Genomic DNA, 21228 nt, shown 5'->3' on the forward strand with positions numbered 1-21228 from the left:
CATATTCTAATGCTTTCCCAACAGCTCTGAGACAATTTATCAAAAACAGACAAGCAGACATTTAATTTTTCTATTCAGGCAAAAACAGATGTTTCTCTCTCAAGTGTTTAAGAAAATTTCATTACCTTTATTTTTTTAGTTGAATGTGGTAGATGTTTGGTGGTGGTTGTTTTTTGTTTTTTTTTTTCAACCTATGCTTAAGACAAACATTTATGTTCCGTATTACATCTCCTTAAGTAACTCTACTGTTTGGTTTAGAACACGCAGACAATGAAGAGGAACAATGGTCAGATGACTTTGTAAGTACATCTCTTTCGGGTAGTAGAAGGTTACTGTAGCAACGAGTTCAACACAAGCAATAATAAATGTTTATTTTTGAATCACATACTTCTGGTTGAACTTAATGCTACTGAAATATTATCTTGTTTGTTACATCAGCGTTATTTATACTCATTCTTAGGTACCTTAATTTTTCATATTCAACTTAGGTACCTATGAGAAATACTGTCTGTGATAGCCATGAATAAGTAAATGAATGGTATCAATTTGAAGGACTTTTCAAACTGAACAATAATTTCAAAAACAATATCTTCTATTTTGAGGAGGAAGAAAAAGCCAGTTCTTTCTAAAAATGAAAAAGTTCTGATTAAAATCATAGAGTGTGTTTGAATGAAGCAAGTCATCGTCATCTGCCATGTAAAGTAATTGCCATACCATGCAACTGTCACCCTGAGGTGGCCTGTTCCCTTCTTGGTGGAGAGGGGCCAGGCAGGAGTGCTTGTTTGTTTGGAGAGGGTTGCTTTCAAGGGTGCATTCTCGTAATATAGTTAACTGTATTCCTGTGAGGATATCTGCGTCATACACTGCTATGAAGCCATAAGTATGTTATGAAATGAGAAATGGGAAGTTCTCTTTTTCTAGGACAGTGATTATGAAAATCCAGATGACCACTCTGACTCTGAGATGTACGTGGTCCCCAGTGAAGAGAATCCTGATGACAGCTATGAGCCACCTCCAAGTGAGCAGGAGAAAAAGAAAATTCCCTCTGCATTCCCTATTTCTAGGGGTGAATATGCAGGTAGTTATGGAATAGTTATCTACACTAGCTTGATAATTGCTTATTTATCAGTACCAACAGAGAAGTGGCCTCAAAAGGACTAGTCTGTCCTTTCCTCAAGAGTTTGCTTTTAATTTGGACAATCTGGTCTTCAGCTTTCAGGGTACATTATTTGTTGTTAGTGTATGAAACAGGCTACTATTGCTACTAGCAGAACTTGGAGTTTTAATAGAATGTGTTCTAGAGAATTTGATAGGCACCTAATAACCACAAAATTCAAGCAGACGTATGGGAAATATCACTAACTTAGCTCCAGGTTCACCCCCGTTTTAATGTGGGAGTTCGTATTGAAGACTAAGCAAATAAGACTAAACTGGAGTCCCTTCTTAACCCTTTTTGTAGCTCACATCATTCCAAAGGCAGTAAAAAAGAGATCAAAGCAGCCCAAATATTCCTTCCATATTGTCCTTCGAGATTATTATTGAGGATAAATATCCTGAAAAACAGGATAGAAGCAAGATTGTACTTATATTGGTCCATCATAAAGGCCTTCTTTCTTCCTATTTGGATTCTTTTCAGCCATAGGTAGATTGCACTGAAGTGAATGAAAGTGACCTTCAGTTAGATGAAGATTTGGGCAATTGGGAAAAGAAACATCAGCATGATGCCTGCTTTCAGTTTTTGGATGATACAAGACTGTCAATGGCAATAGAAAAGTCAACAACAGTACTGTAATGCCACCTATGTACTCCCAGAAGCTTATGAACACTGTTCACCCCTTAAAATGTCACTTCAGAGGACTTGGCATAATTCGTGTTTCAGTCCCGTCCTTTGTGCGCTAACATTTTTTTTTCCTGTTGCGCCTGATTGCGCCTAAGGTCACCACTGCCTTTTCCCTAAGAGTTAGATGAGTGTTCGTACAACAGTCAGCATCTAGGCTCCCTCTGCATCCTGACATAGATGACTGGGTTTCTGCTACCTGGAGTGATAAAATACTACCACTTTGCACACAGTTCTTGTCAGGCCCTGCAGCCACTCAGGTCTGCCTTTTCACCTAAGTTGCAGCCACAATAAAGATCTGTTTTCATAGATGGTAGAAAACTGTCCAGAGGCTAATGAATAATTTTGAATAAAACTGTTGTTTTCTTCCACATTAAAAGACAATCGCACCAGCCACCAGCAGCTTCCTCCCATGAACAAACCTCTCCCAAGCACACCCAGTCCAGCCTCGTCCAGACCAAACAAACCATCCAAGCCATCCCTGCTGCTGCCATCTCCTGCTGCAAAACCAAAATTACCACCGAAGCCCAAGGAGTGTAGTGATGATGAGGTAATGTTTATAGATATACGTGTTCTTACAGTTTAAACGATGGACCTCACACCAATCACATGGTAGACAGCAATGCCATGAACTCATTTCTTTGTTCACTTATATGGTACAAAATATTTTGTATATAACAACCAGTAATCTGCAAGTACCATACTGATTCACAGTGGATATCTGCCTTAAATCAAGTATCAAAGAAGCCCCTTAGACCACAGAATAGTTTCTGCTCCAAGCTGAAAGCAATGGGGAGAGAGCAACCTCACACACTACCCCCAGGACCAAAGGGAAGGCTTTTTTTCCGCAAGTCCTGAACTGGAGTTATTAGTTGGAAGGTTTTCTGTCCTGGAGAGTCCCGTCTTTATACAATGATAAATGTCTGAAATGGCAGTCACTGTGAAATGGCACCTCCTATGGGCTGCTGCCAGGGCTTCAGTCCCAACAGTTCATTGATCTGAGGGAGGTTTAACTGTTAAATTTTTGTCCTGCATTTCTTACAGGATAATTACATTGTGCCTGTGGACAATGATGACGATAACTATATTGAACCCACAGAAAGCAGTGTGTCACTACCTGCAAAACGTGAGTTTTAGTCATTTAAGCTAATAATTGTTTATTACTTTGTTAGGAACAACAGTGGAAAAAAATAGGTCAAATTAATGTCTGTTTCTAGGGTTCAAAGAGTGGAGGTGCAGCTGTTAAGAGTTTGCAAAAAGGCAGTTGGGTCCTTTGGCCCATGACGAGGCCACAGCAAGTTATTTTTATTGGGAGCCACTTATAATTCCTGCCTCTCTCACTCAGCTATTTCAACGTCCTTCCTTGGTACAACCAAGAAGCTTTTCGTGGTATGTGATCTCCCTCCTCATCCAAGGGAGCCACAGCATTAAAATTTTCTGTTTGTTGAAGTGCCTCAGGAAAAGAACAAGTTTTTTTAGATTTGCAGTAAATAAAGAGAGACTTTGATTCATTTTTTGTCTCTGTATTTGAAGTATATTTAGCTGAAGAGTGAAAATACTACAGTCCAATGGTGTAAAGTAAACAGAGAGGGGTATTTAATTCTGCTCTCTGACATTACTGACAGTATCAAACCTATTCATCAAGGCAGGAATGCTGAATGTTGTTTCCCTTTTAAAATGAGAACTGCAGCCTGCCTCAGTTAATTTGTTCAAGGCTATCTGGCAAAAAACCTATCACTTGCACTTTCTTAGTATTTATTCTTAATGCAAATGTTACATTGTTATTTTTAAAATACATATGTATATACGTGTGTATATATTTACACACACACAAACACTTATACACACAAGTATGTATATATAAAATATGTTTTTAGCTCCTGTGAACAGATTTATGAAACCAACCACAAAACCAGTCCTCCCTGCTTCTGCAAAGCCTTCTATTACTTCTGACATGCAAGGTAAGTGGAGTTTGCATCAGTGTTGAAATAAAATAACCTAAGACTGAGCAATATTAAATTCTGCTTTATGTATTCACAACATAAACTATATGATGTACTTCAGTAAAGTAAAAATGTGTTCCCCCTTAGGTTTATCTGTTGTAGCATTTGTTTTGCCTAGCTTGAACAGTAAATCTGTTTTAAGGATGAATAAAACTAGAACAAGTCATTTGCCCCAAACTGATTTATTTTTAGTCTTCTGCTCTAGTGGAAGAATGTAAACGGATCAATACAGCAAGAACAATTATAGGACTCAGTGTATTATTAATCCCATTTCACTACAGGAAACAAGATTCAATATTTTAAAATCACATCAAGATTCTATATTAAAGAAATTCTGTATAGGCTGATGTTTTGCATGCCCTGTGATAAGCTTTCCTGTTTAATTTCCATAAAAAGCAATTTATTTGGAAAAAGAAACAAAAGCAGAAGCAAATAAGAGTAACCGTATTTGCTTTTGTAGGTACATATATACTTGCTTAATCTTCCTTAGCTGTGCTCACTCTGAGTTGTTTTGCATCTTCATCATGTCATTATTTGCTTGGAGTGTAACCTTTACATGCCAGTCACACAGCTCTTTAAGTGTCTCTGCATATTCATTAGCAATGTGTTCAAGTCACAAGCTATAAAAGTTTTTTATGAATGACTTAAGGTTTAGTGACATACTTTTTGGACATTTAAAATGCCCTTTTGAATCAGCCTTTCTGTAAATCAGTGTTGAGCAACAGCCATCTCCTGATAGATGTTACTAAAAAAAATAAAAATAAACACATCTCCCCCTGGTGGGAACGTGGATACTTTTCAGAGCACTTAAAGCAACAAAGCCTGACATGAAATTTGTTGAAATATAATCCAATTTTCATCGAACAAACAGGACATAGATGAGGATGCTGGTAATTTGGGGATTTAATATCTGTGAATTAAAATACTTCTGTGGGATGGAGCTCGGAGATGGACACTGGCAACAGAAATGAGTCAGTCTGGATTTATGATTCACCTGATCTCTTCCTCCCTAAGTCGTGAAAAGGCTAAAATCCTACCTGTGGTAGAATTTAACACACCTTTCCAGACTGTCTCAAGTTTGCACAACACCAGCATTCATCTTGATTTTTGTAAAAAATAAATAAATAAAATAATAATAATGATAGATAATAATTTTAAAAAGCTCATGGGCGAAGGTTCATTTGTACAGTGGTACAGTGACTGCTTATCAGGCTTCCTGGGACTCTTTCTGAAGTTCCCATCAAAAGAACAGGAGGCAGAACCTGAGCAACTTCTTCAATTCATTTTTCTAGAGGCAAAATACAGTTAATACAAATTCTGATCAGTTTCTCTTGTAACGTAGTCCATTGTTGCTAACCAAAGGACATGTTTTTTCCTCCCTATCCTGTAGAAGTCTACGAGGTTCCTGAAGAGGAGGTAAGACTTTTCTATAGTTTGACTCATGTTGCCCTCAGACAGGGCACAATCACAAAGGTGATTGTTGAAAAATACATATATATATATATATATATATATGTATATGTATATATACTGTCAGCCTTTCAGAGGGGAAAAATGGCAACAAATCTCTGTCTGCACTTAGCACTTTGACCCTTGCTTCAAAGAAAAACTGGCAAACTGATTCAAAATGTCTGCTGAATAGAATAAATGGGAAGGGGCTGAAATTTCTGGTTCTGTGCGATAGCGACCCAGTCTGGGAAGCAGCAGCCTAAGGGAATGCTCTCTAGAAGCACAATTGCAGCAAAGAAGCAATGACAGTTTTGACATAGTAATTTTCTTCCTACTTGCTGGTTTTGACATGACGTACAGCCAAAGAAGTGTGCTTAGGTCTTCCCAGGCACTGGTGGTGACTTCCTGCCTATCCCATCCACATGAAGCTTACGAGGCAGAGCTCTAGTAGAAATCTATGCTTCAACACAAAAATAAGATATTGCTATGATAGTATTATTATGATCATAAACATGTATTTTATGAAATCAAAAGGTGACTAAATAATCTGGTTCTTTTTCTGTTAAAGGAAAAACCTTCACCATCACCAGCAACCAGGTAATTCATTGATATGAGTGTGCATTATTTTAAGCTTGTCAGAAAATACATTTTTCTCATCTAGATGCTTTTTAATAAATCTCCTTACACAGGTTTTCTGCACAAAGTTTGTCATCCATTTCAATGTTCAATAAATCAAACATAGCACATATTAAAAAGAAATATCTCTTAAGGGTACTTTTTAGAATTTTGAGGGTGTTAAGGAGGAGAAAGTAGTAAATAAAAGGGTACGCACTCTGTTAAATGCAGTTTTCCTTTCTTAATTGGTGTTTTATTACTAGGTTCACTAAGCCACTTCCTTCTACACCTGCCCAGAATATAGAGCACTCCCATGTGCACAGCATTACCAGAGAGTCACCTAAGTTGGATACTTCCAGGTAAGTTAACAGCAGCTTAAATTAATAAAAAATACTAGTGGAGACAAATTTTTCTACTCTGTTGTGTAGCTTTCAGACAATAAGCAGTCGTCAGGACATGCAAACAACTAGGGATGTTGGGACAAGTTAGAAATGAAAGTTCCCATTTCCTTGTCAACTTCTGTATTCAAGCCAGTTTGCCCAATGGGTACTCTTTTCTTGAATAACCTTGTAGGAATCCAGTGCAGGGGTAAAACATCTCTGCAGACTCGTTTCAAGTTCTACTATCAGTCTCTGTGCCTTTGAAACAAGATGTTTTTGTAGTGGATGGGGCATGGGATTGCTTTTAAAGAGGCTGGATGCAGTTGGTAAATCCACGATTTTTCATCCAGAGACTTGGAATATAAGTAGTAAAAGAAACTTAAGTATGCAACCTATTTCATTCCTGTGTACCCAGAAATGTGGGAAGCTGCTTGGAAACCAAGAAGCTGTCTCATCCCTAGGATGTCGCTCTACAAAATAGGCCATGTGCCCCAGGAAGAGCAGGTGGCATCCACTACACTGTGTTACGGTGTTTGAGGTCCTGTGCACAGCTGCAGGGGACCCAAAGCTCAGGACAGAAGCTCTTCTGGAAGGGTTCCACACTAGGGCACAGCATCGCAGCAACCACTGCAGTGGTATGAACCTGTGACTAAGTCCATTAACTTGCAGACCTCTCTAGATCTTGAAACGCATATCTGAGCCAATCAATTGAACAAAACCAAAAAAAAACTTACTGTGCATTTGTATGTATATGTGTATATATATGTAAAAACATAAACAAAACCTTACTGTTTATATTTTCCAGAAATGTTTTGCCTCTTCCCAGAAATCGTCTTCATCTAAAAGCAGTGAGTAACTAATGTGCCCATTTAAAGAATGTGTTAAATTTCTGCTTTTTTGTGGTTTAAAGTTCTTTTTATCAACTGAATTAAATAACAGAAACAGATGACTTTGAATGTCAGATTGATCTAATATTATAATTATCACTATTAGTTTTTTTGGACAAAAGAGGTATATTGGACATCTATGTTGGCCTAAGAAAAAACTTTAAATTAAAGGCTGTATCTCAGTCCACAGAAATAACTTCCTGTACTAAAAAATACCGGCTGAACTGAGAACTTTACTTTCAATAGCAATGGGTGATTTTGCCTGATCTGAAACACCTTCCTTGATCGTGACTCCTCTCAGATGATGAAGGATTGATACTTTCTGAAAGCAGGTTTTTTTAAAAAAATGTCTCAGATGGGGCAGTCCAAGTAACTAGTAACAATTGAAAATGCAGGAGTAATTACAAGCTGGGAGTTCCTAAGGCTGTGTTGAAGTCATTCCTCTTTTTCCTCTGCCCTTGTCCCCAGTCTGTCCCTTTCACTGTGCTGGAGCAAAGGTTTTATGAAGATAGTTGAAATCTTACCCAACTGCAGCAAGTGGGCAAAAACATAAAAGGTTCTTTTTCAGCCAGATTAGTTCCATAAATTTTTGTGCACCATAGCTATACTAACAGCTGCACTGGTACAAGAGAGGGTGTACATGAGGAACAAACTAATAAGGAGCAAGGTGACAGTAACTGCAACAATGTCTGTGCTAAAAGCTGTGTGCAACAAATTCTGTCCCATCACAGTGCTCTGAATTGCCTTTAAACAAAACAAAAACAAAAAAAACTACCAATAACTCCATAAAGAAACTAGGGTCTTATAACTTGGAATTTGGGGCCATACCTAAGTTAGATGTTATAGTAACATAATGCATGTGGTATAAGAACATCTTTTATTCTTACTTTAAATCTTTAAATTTCTAGATATATTAAGTATTTGTGTGTTTTTCGCTCACACACACACTTCTACAAACGTCAGCAGTAGCATTGTAGTTTTCCTCCTACCTGATCACAACATTCTTACTGTCTTCCAATGACTTAAGTCTACATCCTAGAAGATGCTGAACAACTCCTGAGTGGTGCCAAGTCCAGGATTTCTCTTTTATGAAATGGTTTCATTTCCCAGCTTTTCTTACCAATATAAGATGAGGGAAAAGAAAACACTTTTTTGATGGGAGAACGTTGGACAGAAATTTCGTTCTCTGATCACAAGAACACTCCTGGTTCAGAACAGCCTTGAGTGCCATATTGCAGCTGAAACCCTCTCCACTAATCCATTCTGCTTACTTCTGAGACAGCTATCACACTATCTTCACAGAGGTTCCAGAGAAACAATCATTTTGGCAGGGCCACACTGAGTTACAGCACCAAGGATGGAGCTCCCAAACAAACTCTCATCTGTACAATGTGGGTAATGGGGTACTTGTAGTTACCCAGTTTTGCACAAGAATCAGCCTAGGACAGAATTATGCAGTCTGGTTCAAATGTTTAGGTCTTCGCTTATTCTATAAGTGGCAAGCCCTTACAGCTTTAAAGAAAAACACAGAAGTGTGAATGATATTTGGCCAACATTGTGCCTTTCCATCACTGACTATGCACTCTGACAAAGCAAAACAATAACTGAAACATGTCTTACTGCTCTCATTCAGCTCATTCTCAACAATAACCTGCACTGATCATGTTAATAGAACTGTAGCCCTCATTCCCCTCAAAGGCCTGGGCTGACTGGGAGAAAAAGTCCTCCCCATCTTACTCCCTCAGCTGTTGGATGATGGATTACACCTCTCCAACCAGAAAATGGATGCATTTGTAACCAACGTTAGTGAAAAGCCATTAATCTGCATGTCCAATGGATGAAGACAGACAAATTAATAACTGGTGCCTCTTGGAGAGGTACTTGTCATATGGGAGTCTGATTCCTTAAAGGACAATATCTGGGAGCCAATAGGAAGTATCTACAAAAGACGCTAAGAAATGAGTTGGATCACTGCGGTTCTAGGATGGTGAAAAGACAGTCCACTGCACTCACTACCCTCAGTTCAGTGCAAAACGTCTGCTGCAAAATTTTAGCTTTCCATTTCAGAACTGAAGCATGAACCAAAAGATCTCACTGCAAAAGTCTGCATACTATAAGAAATCCTAAGCTTATTGAAATGTTCAAAATTAATTGGTTTGCTGTTTTTTTCAAATAACCTAATAGAAGTTGACGACAAATATACTGTATGTTATATGCATTCTAAACAAATCTATTTCTTAAAATTACAACAGATTTCCAAACCCAGATTATTTATGCGCTTCCAAAAATTATTTATTTTTCTAATTGCTTCTTGTCAAATCTAACACTTTTTTTTCCATTACAGGACCATGAAGCAAACAATAACGATGACAGTAAGTATTCTGTACTGAAAACATTGTGATATGAGCAGGATTTGTTGTCAACGTGTTATTGGTGACCTTAATATACCATGTAGTGGAGAGTGTCAGTGTAGATTTGATCTGTATCAGTCAGCAATAAGCAAGAAATGTTACTGAACTATTTTCTAGTATAACTGGAATGAAAACATGTCAAGAAAAAATTAAACCAATGGATTTTAATTTTTTTACTTTATCTCACTGAAATTCAGTGAGGAAACCCCGCTGTTCAGATAAAGCTAATACTGCATACTAAATAGTTCATATCTGTTTCTAGATCATAGCTTCAGTAACACACAAGAATCCAGATTTCCCACTGGAGCAGCTCCATCTCCATTACCAAGGGTCCTGTGAGTAACAAATATTAATAAAACTACTTCTTTGATGGGGATGGGGTTAATTACTAGGTGGATAGGTGTTAGCTCCTAATACTTTACTATGGCAATCAGAATTCAGGAGTAATTTTCATTGCTGTTCATGAAAGCTATGCAGACTAGGTGAAGGCAAACTATTCTTTCATTATTTCTGGAGGAATATGGCTTGCATGCCAGTGCCATTGTCCTTCACTGCCTGCCACTGACGGCAGATGCTGGCTGGCTTGCTTAATTTAGTCACATACCACAGAAATGGCATGCACGTGCTTAGTTGCTAAATTAATTCCATGTATCTGCAAAGTAACTCTACTCTTTTTTTCCCTCCAATCTACAGAAAGAAAACTTCTAATGCAGTAAATCCAGCAGTAAGTTGATTTGTAATTGCATAATTAAATGATAATTTTACAGGTGATTTAATTTTCTTGCAAAACTCAATTTGATTGTGAATTTGGTTAAAAAAAATAAAGGCATAGAAAGAATAGGAGAAGAGAGATGATGAAAGGAAATACTTGGGTGCAGTTACATGACATAAGTAAAAGCGAAAAAGCTCAAGTAGAAGATCATCTAGATTAAATGGATATTTGGGTTCAATGCTCTAGGATGTAACAATAAACACGTACTGCAAGGACTGAAAAAAATGAAAAATAAATGGGAACGTGGGCTGCTCAGAAGTATTCCCTGAAATGTACAGGGCCTGCATATGAAGCACATGGATTTATTGTAAAAGTGATAGCTCAAGAAAGATGCAAGATGATACCAGAAATACTCTTTTTTTTTTTTTGATAAGTATTTAATCATTAGGAAAATATCCCCAAACCTCTTGTGGAAGGAAGTTAGAGAAACTGTTGAAATTTCCAATTAAATTAATTTGGAAAAAAAAAAAAAAAAGTTTTGAAACTGACAGTTTTCTTCCCATTTTGAATCAATGATGATTTGAAGAAAAAAAAAAATGAAAAGGAAGGCTGGCTAAGTCTTTACTGCCAGCTAATCTGATAAATTAAACTTCAGTAAAGAAAGAGAAATGTGTTCAGACATCTGTAAGCACATCTTGACAAAGATGATAATATTGAAATGTTGATTCAGAAGTATTTGGGATGGACTTTTCATTTTTGGACTTAACTTGAGAGCAGAAAAAGAACCATAAATTTACTAATTGGAATAATAATTTTAAAAAAAAGCCTTGAAGCACTCATCTCTGAATTATACTTTTGTCCATCTATTAGTACACACAAACTGGGATTCTTTCCAAATCCACTTCACAAAATTCCAGGCTTCATTGTCATACAACTAGAGATTCTTCACAGAATGGCCATGCCCCTCTCTCCAAATCTCTCCAGGATGCTGTTAATTTTAAATGTAAAGTGGTTAACAAAAACTATAAAAAGATGAATGTTTGCTGTATAAATGATGTGCCACTTAATAATTATTTGATTTCCTTGTGTTTTACTGCAGAAACCTTGCTTACCTTCCAGAGACACCTCAACTCTAAACGAAGGTAAATTTTCTCTGCTATTGTGAAAAAGCTGACTTCTATCAGAATTTAATTTTCTTTTATTAAAAACATGACGTGAACAACATCACATTAAATTTATATTTGTTATTTTAGGGGGGAGGGTAGTTTTAGCAGTTTAGAACTGGATCTGGCCAGCCTTAATTGCACTGAGCATCATTGTTTTCTAAAAGCAGTTACAATAACACTGCTGAGGTTACTGGCAGTGCAACACACAACATAATGTACCAGCAATGTGCCATATAGTCCTCAAAGTGGAGAAGAGGGAAGGGAGGGGAAGTGCGAGCTCATCATTCTGAGCTCAGCAAGAACCACCTCACACAGAGCTGACTGCTGGCAAGAGCCAGTCCTTCCCTGAGACACAAAATGTGTCTCGCCTCTGTGCAAGGCAGCAGCTCCTCGAGGCCAAAACTCAGCAGGAGCTGCTGCCTAACACGGGTGAGATGGAGCCAGCCGGCCACGCTCTTGTAGGCAGCCTGCCCCAGCGTTGTCCCGTGTCACACAGCTCGCCTCTCAAAAGGCAAGTCTCCCGCTGAGTTCCTGAAGGCATCCAGAGCGCAACTATTTGCCTATAAATTTGGTGGTATGCCACTAGTCAGTAACACAAGTAGCAGGATGGGAAGTGTCCATGTAAGAAAATCCTCTGAAATGATGACAATAGCAAAAGAAACCCTCCTTTGACTACTGGGACTTTCTTATCAGGGACAATATATTTCTGAAGAGATGTTGACTCTAATTTGTTTTTCCCAAATTACAGAAAAACCTACAGCAGCGGAACGACGACGAGGTTCCAGCCATGATATTCCCCTTCCACCCCTTCCAAGTGGTGCCCAAAAGTAAGATCCTTTTTCATCATCTTTTGAGTATTTCAGTGCACCAGCTCCTCCTGCTCAGTCTGAACACAGATGTGCAAAGTTCAAAGGATAGCACTGTGGTGGTTTTCCTCTGCAACCTTCTGTTGCTTTTTAAAACTCATTCCTTGAAACCTCACAGTAGCAAATAAATTAAGTAAACATGGCAAGTACATCCAAATACTATAACAACCACAAAAAGCATGGGAGGCTTTAACATCTAATTAGGTGATAGAGGTTTAAATCAGATATTTAAATTCCTAACTGTCAGTACTAGTGGGATACGATATTTAAAATACCTGCACCTGTCCCTTTTCTGTCAATGGGCAAAGGAAGGAGATGGAACACATTGTAATTTTGCAAGCTCCAAATACACAGTTTTAATACTTTCAGAAAAGGTAGCTTTCAGACCTTTTTGTAATCTCTCAATATTTATTTCAGATCTTTGCTCCAAAAGGCCTCAATTCTGCCAAGTAAGTATTGTTCGGATTTTGAGTTAAGATGTGATTGATTTGTAATTTCAGATTAATATTTGAATTAAGATTATTTCAAGATGCCATCCATATTCATTAGTTTAGAATTAACATTCAGTCTCTGTAATGCATACACAGAGGAGATAGGGTATAGTTCAACCAGTAAAATTAAGGGATTGCGTTGGGTTTATTGTCTAAATCAATGGAAATTGGGTGCCTCACTCCCATTTGTTACTACTGAAAATTTCTAGTAAAGGCAACTGGGTCCCATCATAACAAAGATTCCATCCATCTTCCTTGTCACAGAAGAACCCCAATTATGTTGTTTCTGGGCTGTTCCAGGCTTCTGTTGCCTATAAGCCAGACAGATTTTTATTACATCCAGCCACTTATTCTTTCTCTACAGTGGGAAAAGAAAGGGTATTTTTATAATGGCAAATGCTAAAGCTTTTCTTTAAGTAATACTTTCAAAGACAGAGTTTCAGTTTACAGCTAAAAACTAATTAGGCAATGTGTATACAGACTCTTTTGCACAGAAGTGTAAACTATGTCTAATATTTCTCTAGTCTCTTGTTAGCATACATTTGTCTGACCTTCCTACCAGCCCCTTTCTGCACATTTCAGTATGAACATGTCTTTCACGCTGTAAATAGATTATGAGAATTGCACACCAGCAGTCTGCATATGGTGTAGCTTATACTCTTTATGCTGTTTTTAGTATTTCTGTCTATTTCTTGGAAATGTCTGCTTGTATGTTGCAATTACATCTTCTGTGCTATGGAAACATAAGAATGGTTCACGTTCATCCAGCAGTCTGCTCTCAAGTTCTGTCTGCCCCTGTCACACAACTGATGTGCTTCACTTTGTAGCATAAATTTGTATTAATCCCTAAAGCGTAACTCAGTTCTTCAAGGTGCTAAATGATGCACTAATTAGCAAAAATTTCTTTAACGCACTCTTACTGCAGACAGCTCCATTTTTCTATTTCTTTCTTTCTCTATTTATTTATTTATTTTACAGCTAAGGGATCTCTTATTTTAATTTCCTTTTGTAAAGTTTAATCAGCCTAACTTTTGGCAATTCTTACTTATTCATACAGTGAATTTTTCAGCTGTAGCTGGTCAGCCAAAATTTGACAGAAAAACAAAATTCCTAATCTTTAGTAGCCTTCCTCGGGTGATTATTCATTCATTGAGAGCTGAAACTGTTTTTACAGTTTCTCTTCTCTACTTGGAATACAAGATATTTGTATGTTTATTACAAATAAATTCTAAAACTGTTTTAAACACGCCTTTGAGATTTCCTGTCCAACTAATTTTTTTGGAGTCACTGCATGATCATTATGATGAGGTCCTGTATAACACTCATTGCTTTCTGAAACCAGAATCTAAATCAGAATTATATTAGTGAAGATTTGTTAAAGCAGTCTGCAAAATATCATGTCCAGGAACAGGGCTAACAGTCCTAGTAGCTTTTTTCCCCAAGTAAAACAGAAAGTAAACCTTTCATAATGACAGAATATTTTCAACGACCATTTTCTCTCTGTGCACTCAATAATAGTTTTCCACTGTAGGTACTTCTGTCTGGTAAAATAGCACCTTGATAAACAATTACCTATACTTATTTCCCATTTCTCTATCATATCATTAATATGCAACACTACTCAACCAGCTTCCTGCCAATTTTTAGACTTTTTTTTTAATTCTTTAACATCTGTGTTTCAGGCACAATAACTATTTTGTACTGTGCTTTGCTATCACAATTGTAATTAAGCTTCATAATGTTTCATACTAGTTCTGCTTTGCCATTTTGCTGCCTAGAGTTCTTCCTTTCCAGATCTTTCACAGTCCTCATAACAAACTCATTTCTTACAGTAAAACAAAGCATACTTTGAAAATTTATGCATGTCTTTCTCTTTTCTAGAAGTGCCAGAAGCTGCAAACCGTTCTCTGGGTACTTCCTCTCATGGCAGCATTTCATCCATTTCAAGCACTGCAGACCAGGTATAACATCAGCTAAGTTCATGTTGCACAAATTTTCTTATCCTTTACTTTAAAATAGTATTTCCACCTCTCTCTAACAACTGTACTCCTTTGCTAAGGACATGCATATTCCTGTGTGCAGTGAAGATTTTTTTATGTCACAAATCATCTACATGTTTGCTTTCAGTCAAAAATGCTTAGAACATATAGCATAGGGGAGCTTTGACAGACCGTAGAAAAACACATAAATGACATTTTACCAAATCTTGGCACTCTACCAGTCATTTAAAAAAAAAAAAAAAGCTGCTTTGTTTAGCTAAGTTTCAGGTCTTCCTGACTCTCCAGTTTGTAATAATTCAATGCCATTTGAAACAATGAAACCTGTGATGATGTACTTCTGTCTAGATGGCTGTGAAGAGCTTATAATTTGCCTACTGTTTTCTAATGTATAGTTGTATATATTGTGTCCTGAAACAAAATAAATCACACCAAGCTGATACAATGAAGACACCTGCAGCTATTAGCATTAGCCTGCACAGATGGGATGTGCTAAGAAATTCTAGAGACTTGCAGGAGGAAATGGAGATGGTTCTGCTGACTAGTCCAACACAGCAGAGTGCAGAATTACACTGATGAACATTGCCTTTTTCATTGGAGTTTGGGGTGTCAGCAAAGTTTTAGGGACCCGGAAGGAAATCAGTGATGTCCTGGAGGATGCTGTGGTGCCTCCCCCTACATGTTTTAGTCTCTCCCATGTCCAGCTCTTTTAAACAGACCTCTTCTCATTACAGTTAATACTGGTAGTTTTATGACCAATTCTTTTTTTCTGTGTTTTGTTGCAACATTAAGCTTTGAATAATCTAAGCAAAGGAAAAGTTGTCTTCATTTCAGTGCAATTCCCCTTACTCACATTCTGGATGAAAGGAGACCACAAAATGCAAGAAGCCGTTCTTATTAGCTTAGTTGTCACAGACAAGGTAGAAATATTTCTATTGATTGCTAAACAAAGGCCTGTTATGTAGAGCCAATGACATGAAGTGTTCTAAAACCTGACACGACAAAGATGATACAACAGGGAAGGATACAAAGGACTTGAACTTCTGGAACAATTTTAGCAGTATGTCATACTGGATATTTATTATAAAAAAAAAAAATGCTTTCAAATAAACAATCCAGTAGACACTGAAATAAACAGCTTGTAACAATTACATTTGCAGCTTTTATGTAACAGCCATGGGCAAAACCAAAGTTTAATAAAACATCCATTTTGTTTAAAAAAAATAAGAAATTAAAATTAACTGTTGAAGTTAGTGTTGTTCTCCCACCAACTGTTAACAATGATGTTATTGTTTGCTGTAGCCTACTGCACAACACAGGTGCTTACAGACTTGATTCTTGCCTATAAGGTTCATTATTTGTTTGGTTCACACCCAAACTTTGGCAGCAGCTCTCTGCTGCCAGACCGTAGCCCACAGATAGTGCCAGGAAGAAACATTTTGGAGCAGTTAATTCTTGTTTTGTTGTAAGACATTGGTTTACTGCGCTCACTCCTTAAGTGGCTGAGTACCATGCGTACTTGCAATTCTTCTCATTATGTCCTTTCCAGTATGACTGGAGAAATGCATGGCAAGAATTTGGAGGTAAAGTTGCATGTTATGGCGTGACCCAATCCATACGTTTAGTGCAGTGCCCACACAAAGGAGGCTCTGCTCCCTATTCACTGTCAACTCCCCTCCCAGCCACATGCTTCTCTGGTGTTCTGACCCTGCAGCGAGCTGAACCCAGTTAAACGGTCAGAAAACCAACCTGGCTGTCAAACACGCTGCCAGATTACCAAAGAAAATTATCTTATTGTGAGATCAGGCTAGCAACAAACTGAGCACAAGGGAGAGGCCAAGGCATTCCATTATTGGCACCAGTGAACCAGCTAGACCAACTCAGCCAGAACACGCAGCTTCATCTTTAATCTCTGTTGTACTGAGTCGACAGATTGCTTTCATAAAGCTTCAGTGAAAATGAATTTTATCACTAACTTGGTTACTATAAAGTTGGAGCAAAGCCATTCAAATGACTGGGAAGGTTAATACCCAGAAGTATTCACATGGAAATACTCAGGACTATTTCTACAACCTCTCTGCTCACTTGAGTTAGTTTTTGCATCAACCTTCTCAGCAAGGGCTTTGAGGATTGCTGGTTTTATAACTTGTTAATTCATCTTCTAGCTATTGGAGCCTGATAATGCATAGGTCTCAGACTGTTTCTAGTCACTCTTTCCTATCCTTTCCCTGAGTATAACTTCTTTCCATACCTGTCTAAAATTCTCCATTCCCTTTCCTAAACAACACTCCTTTTCCCAAATTTACATTCAATTCTGTAAAATTAGTTAAGAGCACAATTTGAAATGTAAAGATATGTTCAGACTCCATCCAACAAAGAACTTGAACTGAATCCAAATCTGTCTCAGTTGCTGAACTGCTTTATAAGTAGAGCAACGACATGAATTCTTCCTATGTTTTGTAGAACATGATCTATTTGTGTTTATTTAATAACAACGAAAGGAGCCAAAGATGCACTTATCCCACCTCCGTACTATCCACATGGAGGCAATTTTGATCATGTTCACAAATCACCCTAAGTACATGGGAAATTTCATTCCCAGAGTTAGCTACCTACCTAACCTGGATGCTATATGGGCTAGGCCACAGCTGAGCAGCATTTAGATTGTTAATGGTCAAATTATTTCTCAACAATTCCTGAATACCCTCTTTAAGTTCTGCTAGAATATCTTCCTGCTTTAAAAACGCCAAACCATCCTGCAGTTGAACCTGAAGACTCTCCTCAGGGTATGGTTCTCTGTTCTGTCACATATCAGCCTTCTACCAAACATCTGTTACCAGTGTTTTGACAGGGTTTTTTCTTTAGCCTTCCGATGAAAATGGTAAATTTAAATTACTAGCAAAAAATTTCTGAACTCGGTGTTTCCTGAAGTGTTCTGCATTTGATTTCTTCACAGCCATAATTATTTAGTAGTAACTTTCTCACAGGCCAGGTTCTTTATTACTATCATTGTTATTTTACAGGTGAAGCAGTCTCTCTCTCTCTTTCTTTCTAGGATGCTGGTGTTCATAGTAAAGCGTGGTTTGCTGCTACCTGTGATCGGAAAACGGCAGAAGATGCACTGTACAGATCAAACAAGGTAGGTCACTTTTAAGAGGTCACTTTTAAGGAATGTCGGTTTTAGGAAAAACTCAAAATTAAAAATATATCAAAAGACAACCAGAAATATTCTAAGAACGTCAGTTGTATAATGAACAGGTCAGAATACCATGCCATGCAAATACTGTCAAATATGAAATTATTGTGGTAGCCTGAAGACTGCTACACTGCAAAGCAAGCTACTACAGAGTAGAGAGCTGAGGAAGATCTCATAGATCATGTGCATCCATTAAAATGAGAGGCCGAGGCCTGTGCATTTTATCTGCAGCATTTTCACTCTTGAGATTCCTTCTCCTTAACTTTGCAAAGCAAGACAGAGGGTCAGAGCATGGGGGTTATCACCAGCATAGACTACCACTAGCACTGGACTACGATGTCAGTAGCTGTAGGTGCTCGCTTTATCAGTGCTCCTTACAGCTCTGGAGAAACAACCCTGCTGTGCTTCCTTGCCTACCCACTGCCAGTGACGGTAACTTCATTTCCTAACAATGTGTGTACTCCAACGCCACGGCCTGTTTATTTCTTCTTCCTTTCTCTGGCTATGATAAAACAGGCAGCAGCAAAGGTGGCACTTAAACTTTTGTAAGCTACTGTTAGACAGTAGGAATATGTGCTACTTCCCATCTCCCACTGTATAGTTTTGTTAAAGGGAGAAAAGGATTTAATGCTGCTATCAATGAAAAACATTACATTAAAACCAAACTAAACTGTTTGAAAAAAAAAAATAGCTGAATACACTTATTTTCTTTCTAGGATGGATCTTTTCTAGTAAGGAAGAGTTCTGGACAGGATTCAAGGCAACCGTACACACTGGTTGTGTTTTATAACAGAAGAGTATACAACATTCCTATACGATTTATTGAAGCAACAAGACAATATGCACTGGGCAGAGAAAAAAATGGTGAAGAGGTGAGACTTTTATTTTTCTTAACACTCCATTCAGTTATCTACCTCTTATATCTTACATCTTAAGGTATGTTGCAGTATAACCAACAAGATTCTCCATGCATCAAAATAAAAGTATACCCTGTATAATGACTGATCTACCAAGCTAGAAAAAAGTGTAACATCAGCTCTTACGCATTGTGACTAATTAAAACCAGAGACTTAAAATTAAAAAAATAATAATAATTTAAAACATGCTTATGCAACCGTTTTGGAAAGTTATCAGGATTAAAACTGCAGCTACTAGATAAATTCTCCAGCCACTTCTACCACCTATTTACCTTCTACCTAAGGCTCTAGTTAAGTTTCTTGGCAAATTGTAAAAGAAGAACAGCTATGCTCAAAAAAAAACACCTATTAAAAAGATAAATAATTGTGCTTTTAATCCTATTTTCACATAAATATGTTAAACTTTAGTTCTAGAGTGCAAAAATCTCTGCTTAGCTATTATACCACAAAGATAATTATCCTGACAGCAGCACATAGACTTGGAACCCAAATACCAATAAAAAATTGGTTTTATCACTGCACAGAGGAGGTTTTTGAGGGATGCAGAAGCTGGCTTGCTTCAGCCTAATTATCTGCCTCCCAGGTAACAGCTTTTAGGTTACAGAATAAATGGAGTAAATGGGCCTGGAGTTAATCTGGCCCTCAAAAAAGGGTCAAAAATTACTTCGGGGGAAAAAGATAGTCAGTCCCACATCTCTATTTGGATGAAGACCAAAAGGAAAAGCAACAAGAGTTAGTGGGTTCAGGGTATTAATTTACAGTGACCAGTATTAAAATGGCATGGCTAACACAGGGCCCGTTAATATCTGTCTGTGTGATGTTACTCCTGGAGATGGCCAGCACTCAGAGGTGGCTGAACCACAAATGAAGCAGATTGCAAATGGCAACAGTCTGTAGCTTGATAGATTAGGGTTATCTGTACGTAGTGTCACTTTAATATGCTAGGTAACAAACCCTGTGGTTCAGCTTGTGCTTGCAGCAATCACAAATGGAAAGGAACATGAGATGAGAAAGCTAGTGGCAATATCTTCCATTTTCCAAATCTAATCTGTTCACGATTGGAATCAGGACTGAGAGTAGGATCAGTTCTCTTACTAAGAGGCAGAACATCTCACTTGGTAACAGTCATAGGTCGACTCTTCAATAAGATGATGCAGTGATCACTGTCAGTGTTACAGCATTAAAGGAAGCCGGCAATACTAATTATTTTTTCTTTTCTCTATCCAGCGCTTTGACAGTGTTGCTGAAATAGTAGAGAATCATCAGCATGCCTCCCTGGTTCTAATTGACAGCCAAAACAACACAAAAGACTCGACAAAACTGAAATATATTGTAAGAGTTTCTTAATCAAACTGAACTGCTAAGATGAAGACTGGTTTTAATCATTTGTTTCAACATCCCAAAATATGTGCATTGGGTATTAAAAGAATGACATCCAAAATGATGGCAAATATTCTTTAAGAACATCTACGGAGTATTAAGAGATGCAGTTCATCAAGTTCAACCCCGTGTCACTTGATCAGAAAAGCGTATTGAACAAGAAGCCAAAGCAGATACACCATCATCTGTGATTGCCATCTGTGATAACATGGATATTGAAAGTGGGGTGAACAGCTGCATACCATGGCCTTGTCCTCTGCCTGCTATTTAAAGAGATATTTCGTGTAGGACATTCTCATTTTAAAAGTGAGAATACCCACAGTGATCTACTCATTCCATTTGTTAGGTTTACCACAGATCACTGCTTTCAGTAACTTCTTTGTGAAGTGCACAGCCCCAGAAGTTAGAGCAACTCAACCTGACGTACTGCTGTGTACAAGCTGAAAATAGGACTGTACTTCACATGAATAAACTTCACAGCAATAAAGCTGTCACTGTTTTAGACTAATGGACATGTTGTCCTTTTCCTCAGCTTTACTCTGTCTCATTAATGTTTGTATTTTCAAATATGCAAATAAAATTAAAAATACCATGAAATCAACTGTGTACAGAGGCATTACCACCTGACTTTTTTTTTAAACATCCTTCTAGCAACCAAGCATCAGTTCAGTGTTGTGGATGTCTTCAATGTATATTTTTGTATGAGCTCCTTCACCAGTTCTGTAATTACAAAAGCTATTGCTTTTTTACAGCTTTAGCATATATACTTAATAGTTCGTAAAGTCTTTTGTCTTCAAAAACTTCTCAAGACCCAAAACACATTGCTAAACTAAGTACTAACTCAATTCTTATAATAGGTTTACAGACACAAAAAAAAAAAAATCAAAGCCTGTTCTATCACAGCACTTTAGTTATTGTATT

General features: G+C 37.6%; 1 protein-coding gene across 9 annotated transcripts in view; it reads left to right on the forward strand.

The window, feature by feature from the left end:
• Positions 1-20908, forward strand: part of BLNK (B cell linker) — a 100541-nt gene extending 79633 nt beyond the window's left edge. For 8 of the 9 annotated variants that reach the window (XM_048060697.2, XM_048060699.2, XM_048060701.2 and 5 more), the window contains 19 exons: positions 259-299; positions 922-1078; positions 2218-2387; positions 2882-2963; positions 3715-3798; positions 5231-5256; positions 5858-5886; positions 6168-6263; positions 7090-7132; positions 9516-9543; positions 9845-9917; positions 10276-10306; positions 11394-11436; positions 12209-12287; positions 12744-12775; positions 14699-14778; positions 17870-17953; positions 18727-18882; positions 20155-20908. In XM_048060697.2, coding sequence (XP_047916654.2) covers positions 259-299; positions 922-1078; positions 2218-2387; positions 2882-2963; positions 3715-3798; positions 5231-5256; positions 5858-5886; positions 6168-6263; positions 7090-7132; positions 9516-9543; positions 9845-9917; positions 10276-10306; positions 11394-11436; positions 12209-12287; positions 12744-12775; positions 14699-14778; positions 17870-17953; positions 18727-18882; positions 20155-20274 — 1454 coding nt within the window. In that variant the 3' untranslated portion in view covers positions 20275-20908. The remainder of the gene's footprint in view (positions 1-258; positions 300-921; positions 1079-2217; positions 2388-2881; positions 2964-3714; positions 3799-5230; positions 5257-5857; positions 5887-6167; positions 6264-7089; positions 7133-9515; positions 9544-9844; positions 9918-10275; positions 10307-11393; positions 11437-12208; positions 12288-12743; positions 12776-14698; positions 14779-17869; positions 17954-18726; positions 18883-20154) is intronic. The other variant, XM_048060700.2, reaches the window with a different exon arrangement.
• Positions 20909-21228: the final 320 nt, after the last annotated feature.

The sequence above is a fragment of the Anser cygnoides genome, chromosome 7 (genome assembly GCF_040182565.1).
Source record: "Anser cygnoides isolate HZ-2024a breed goose chromosome 7, Taihu_goose_T2T_genome, whole genome shotgun sequence".
Taxonomy (NCBI): Eukaryota; Metazoa; Chordata; class Aves; order Anseriformes; family Anatidae; genus Anser; species Anser cygnoides.